At 32.9% G+C, this 5,834-nt stretch overlaps 1 protein-coding gene across 1 annotated transcript; it reads right to left on the bottom strand.

The window, feature by feature from the left end:
* Nucleotides 1–3: 3 nt before the first annotated feature.
* On the bottom strand, nucleotides 4–2,695 carry LOC139507406 (probable inactive protein kinase DDB_G0270444; the record flags this gene model as incomplete). Its single annotated transcript, XM_071295738.1, has 1 exon — nucleotides 4–2,695. A coding segment is annotated over exon 1 (981 nt), but the record flags the coding sequence as incomplete, so codon positions are not given.
* Between the last annotated feature and the right edge of the window lie 3,139 nt (nucleotides 2,696–5,834).

Here is a 5,834-nt window from a genome sequence, read left to right as displayed (position 1 = left end):
TTGGTCCCATAGTCTTTTCTCTTGCTCTCTTTCTGCTTGGGTTAGGTCGTTACTAACTCCCACTTTTGCATATTTGGGATTTGTTTTTATGTAGTGTATATTTCTGAATAAGGTGATCTTAGGCTCTGCACTTGGTAATTTTACTAGGATTGGTCTATTTAGTTTTTCTCTGTTAAATTTCCCAAGTCTTTTAATTGTCTTCAAGTTTTCCTTATCCAATTGTATTTTGCAGTCTTTAAATAGCTCGTTTAGTCTTTCTTTGTCAGTGTTTTCTCTTACTTCTTTGCTCTCTTCATCTATTTCCGGAATCCCAAAGATGATCAAGTTATTTTCTCTGGACTTTCTCTCATTAATTTCTTCGAGGACATTTGTAACAGTCTCCTTCCTTGTTATATTTTTCGCTGCTTTATCTATCTCGTTGTTAGTGGAGTCACTATCTCCTTTATTATCTGGCTTTTGTATCTTACTTATTTCTTCTGTTATTATGGCTTTCACTTTATCCTCGTCACAACCCTCTTCTGTGATTGGTGCCTCTATTTTGCTCACTTCCTCTTTTACCATTATTTTTACCATCTCTTCATTGCAGCTCTTAATTTCCTCACAAACAATCTGCTTGACTTTGTCCTCGTCACATTTATTTTCAACTGTTTTTTCGAGTGATGTAATTCTTTCCTCATAACTCTCCATTATCTGTTTGCACCTTTTTTCTATCTCAATATCGGTAACTGCGTGTTGTTCCATGACTATCCTGCATTTTCCACAAAACCACATTGCATCTGTTTTACATAACATGCTGTATTCCGCTTTTGTTTTCTTTAGGCAGGATATGCAAAAATGTTCCTTGCACCTTTGGCATTCCATAAGTTGAGCCTCTGGCTCTTTGAAGATTTTGGTACATTTAGCGCATGTCCATGCTTCCTCCTCGTCTTGATTTAATTTTTGTGACGATTTGGGACCTGTTATACTACCTTTTCTAGTTGTCATACTTTTAATTAAATAAAATAGGGCTTCCCTATTATATTTTTTTTTTTTTATCTGTCTAAGAGATTGTATAAGGCTTCCTTACACCAATTTCTTATTTTAGTTTGTACTGTTTTTATTTAAAGAACAGGGGTTCCCTATCCTTGATTGTTATACGTCAGCCGAGGTTAGACTTTCTTATGGTTGGTTTTTTTTTATTTAAAGGACAAGGCTTCCCTATCCTTGACTATATTTGATTGTTGAATGAAGCTAGACTATCCTAATTTTGACAGGGCTTCCCTATCATGCGTTTTTTTTTTGTTTTTTTTTTTTCGGGACAAGGCTTCCTTATCCGTTTGACATAGACTGCACTCTCGAGTGATAGAAATAGGGCTTCCCTGTTTCTTCAATAATTATCTCCCTTTCCTATTTGTTGATTAATAGCACTGACCTCTTTATTAAAAATAAAAGAAACAAGGCTTCCTTTGTTTTTTTTGTTTTTTTTTTGTTCTCCTTGTTGTATATGTTCCTTTCCTTCGCTCAGAAAACAAGGCTTCCTTGTTTTTTAGTTGTTTTTTTTGTTTGTTAATAAAACTATGCTTACCTCTAGTTAATAGGGCTTCCCTATTCCTAATTTTTTCTCTGTTAGAATATGCTTATACCTTTTAAATCTGGTGACAAGGCTTCCTTGTCTACGGAACTATTTACCTATCTATAGAGTCAATATTTCACTACGATATCTGCAGAACAGAGCTTCCCTATTCTGTATTACCTCCCTTATATTTACTTTACCTAGACAAGGCTTCCCTGTCTGGTTTTATTAATATATATCTGTATAATAACCTTTACCTTATGCAACTGAAAACAGGGCTTCCCTATTTCGTTGATACTTCCTTAACAGGTTTCAGACACTTCTAGGGACAGTTCCACCATTTTATAAACCCATAGTTTAGCTAATGTTCTATTTGGATGGATGCCGTCTGACAGTAGTTTGTAATTTTTCCTATATCTCACCCTGGTTTTGTTTTTGGGTTTATTAGATATTATTTGGTCTTGTGAGAATCTAGGTGCTCTATACTTCTTATTTAGTAATTTTAGCTGTCTATTGTAGTAGTCTACTTGATAGCACAGTTCTTTATCCTGGCTACTTGCTTGCGTTACTGATCTATACCCTTTTGTCTTATCGATTACCAGTGCCGGATAGTGCCTTTTATTTTTGTCCTTTTTTGTTACAATTCTGGTACCCTTATACTTTTTCACTACTAAGGAGAAGTTTGTTGATTTTGTTTGGTTGTTGTTTTGATCTGATTTATCTTTGTTTTTCTTCTCTTCTCTATCTCTGTTTTTTTTGTTAAAGATTGTTATCGAGTAGTAAGGGCAATCAAGAAAGATTATAGTGACATATTTGAATTTTGCCAATATTTTGTCTCTTAAATCTCTGTATCCTGTGAGTATTGACTCTATATTTTGATAAGGGTAGTTCCTTAAGTATATGTATTTCCCCTTTGTTGTTATTTCACAAGTTCCGAACCAGATTAAAATGATTGGATCTTTAGTTTTCAACTCTTCTAGTTTTGCAAAAAGGGTTTCTAGATGTTCATCATTGGAAGCTGTAGCTCCACTCTTTGCTACTATGTGAAACTTGTCACTGATGCTATCTGGGACTATTCTATCTAGACTGAACCCCTTGCTATCCGTGAATAGTACGGTATCTCTTGAAAGGCCCTGCCTTTTAAATAGGTTATAAACCTTTTTGTATTCTTTTATAATCTTATTCAGCTGACATGAATTACAAGTTAATTAATCAATGTCAATTACGGTTAATATATATATATATTCAAGATTCAATTTCAAATTTCCCGGAAAAAAAAAATCCAAAATGGCGGCAACTAGCCTAGTGTCAATGCACAATTTCAGAGGAGATTTTTCACTTTTCTTCGCTGATTAATCCATATTTACATTTATATACAGTTATTTATGACTTATATACTGAAAATGTTTGACTTGTTTGACAACTAAACTGACAAAAACACACAGAAAACTTATCGTTTCTTGACTTTTTGTAGCAGCAGAAAAAGCTTGACCATGCCGACCGGAAGTCACGTGATGAAAAAAAAAGTTGCTGCCTTCAATTAAAATTTGATGTTGAACGTTATTACTTGGATTCTAAACCTAATTCAACATGAAAATCTCCGAAAAGTGATTTCTCATTGTCCCAAGTTGAGAGAACACATCAATTGGAACCATAACTTCAAAATAATTATGAATTTCATTGAGAACTATGCCATAACATGGGCTTAGCGAGAAGAATTCGAACTGAACTCTTTGTCAAAATGGGTCAAACAGTCAGGTCTCTGACAAAACGTAGCATTCATAAGTTGGAAAACTGTATACATGAATGATCGACTTGTTGATAAATATTCCGTATCAACTTCACAAAATGGTCTTGGAGTATAGATTCTGGGTATTGACGTTGTTTATCGTCTTAATAACGTGTTATAGTATTCTTTTATTTGTCTTTATGCATATTACTTTTATTGTTTAATATGTTTTTGGTGATATCCATTTGACGTGACTATGTACTTATACATCCCGTTATTGGTCTGTTATAGTTTTTATATTCTTGTCTTTCATTTTTGCTAAGGTGCTTTGTCTATATGCCTTTTTGTATTTCTTTGATACGTATGACGTGGCTCTGTACTTATACATACCGTCAGTGTGTTCTGGTGCTATTGTGATATTTTGTATTCTTGTTCTTTTATTTTTGCAATTGGACTTTGTCTATATGCCTTTTTGTGCTTCTTTTTCACATTTTTGTTTGTAATTATAGCGATTAAGATTATAACACAATGTTGACAGCTGTACTCCTAATTTTGACATTTTTACCTATAATGTCCGTTTGTTTTGTTCACACACGTCGTTGTCGATATAATTGATTTTACTGCGACTCATACAAGTGAGAGGTTTAGCAAGGTTTAATCCATCATTTTCTACATAACAAAATGACTGTACCAATTCAGGAATATATATGACAGTTGTTATTCATTCGTTTGATGTGTTTGAGCTTTTGCTTTTTATCATTTGATTAAGGGCTTTTCGTTTTGAATTTTCCTCAGAGTTCATTATTTTTATGATTTTACGTTTGTCTATAAACGTTTCAGAAGGCTGTAAGTGTTGGATTAAATATGTTGTCTTTCTTTTTCTTTTTATTGTGTTGAAAGGCTGTATAAACTATTGTTGTCAGATGGAGTAATGAACCGAAAGGTATTACAACTTGCTAACATTTAAATTTGAGGATGAAAACGGGCAATGTGTCAAAAAGACAACAACCCGACCGAAGGACAGGCTACAGCCGAAGTCCACCAATGTGTCTACACAGCAGGAAAACCTCGCATCCGCGCTTCATACAAAATGTACTTCGATCCACGCTTTTACACCCCCAATGAATTTACAAATAGAAGCATTCAATTCTTAAAAGAAGTCTACCGCAGAAAATCTCAACGTTTGTTGTAGGAAATATTTTTCTCACCTGTTTAAAGTTTGTGAAGAATATCTCTCTTTAACATTAAGATATATAGTACTATGAATGTCATAAGGACAAAAGCAACATGCCACTCGGAATGTTATAAAGATATCTAAATTAAGCAAAATAAAAACTACTATGTATGCATTTATTGAAATTTCCTTCAATAAATATACATATGTATATCAATTAATTTTAATTGCAGACGTAAACATTTATTTAATTTGATGTTTCAGTGACGTTTTATTTCAATGTCAGTCAAAACAATGTTATTAATAAAGTATACGCGTGACTGTTTGTAGTTGAAACAACACAATAGCTCAAACCAACAAAACAAGCCAAAATTTATTTAATCCTTTGGTCTCTGATGTAGAGTTGTGTCTTTGACAATCATACCACATCTTCTTATTTTTATATTGCACGACTGTTCTTATTCTTTCCTTTTTCCAGACTTATCGTTAAATTGTGGATTTTATTTGAAAATGTAAACACGTCACTCGGAGCGCCATCAAAAGATTTTCTGATATATAAATATATTCCTCGATCGAATGTAACAGAATATAACATTAATTTACAATTTGATATGTGTACATCCGTATTCGAGTTCTTATTTTAATAGCTCACTCTGTTTCTTTGTACACTTATATCGTACATTTCAGGAAGGATCAAATAAAATTCAACCCGACATCAAGTGGTAAGTTTATTTTTTTCGGGGAAAGATTATAGGGACGCACTTAAGTTTTCTCATAATTATATTTTGATATAAATATATTCAACAGTTTATGAAGTGTATATAAAAACAAATTTATGTCTGACCTTTCAATATTTTACTATTGTTTGTTGTATAATATTTTTTAGCTGAGCATCATAAATAAATTGATTGATTATTGGTGGCTTATTGGTTGCCTCATGTCCAGTGGCAAATATTTCATGCATTTTCAGGACGAGATCATCATCATAAATATAACATACTGCCCCTGTTGGGTTGTAGGGGAAATGTTGCGTTTTAATGAGCCACCAGACCTACGGATTCCTCAATTGTTCTTTAAGGATGTACTTACGTGAAATTAAAAAAATCTTGAATTTAAAGTTGATACTATCAGTCAGAAAATCATAAGTTAAGGATCAAAATAATCTAAAACTATTGATAGGTTATGGAGCGCTTCTTTTCGATATATTTTTTTAATGAAGGGAAAAGGCTGACTCGGATTATACCCTATATTTTCATTTTTATTAGTATATATATGTCTCAAATCGAAAGAAAAGAAATCTAGAATATGCTTTAGTAAATGACGTTTAATGAGCTTCTGGTTTCACTGGGGGCAATATTTACCCTCTACTTAAGGAAAAG

The sequence above is a fragment of the Mytilus edulis genome, unplaced genomic scaffold (assembly GCF_963676685.1).
Source record: "Mytilus edulis unplaced genomic scaffold, xbMytEdul2.2 SCAFFOLD_2021, whole genome shotgun sequence".
Classification (NCBI taxonomy): domain Eukaryota; kingdom Metazoa; phylum Mollusca; class Bivalvia; order Mytilida; family Mytilidae; genus Mytilus; species Mytilus edulis.
This window is presented reverse-complemented; position numbering and strand designations above follow the sequence as displayed.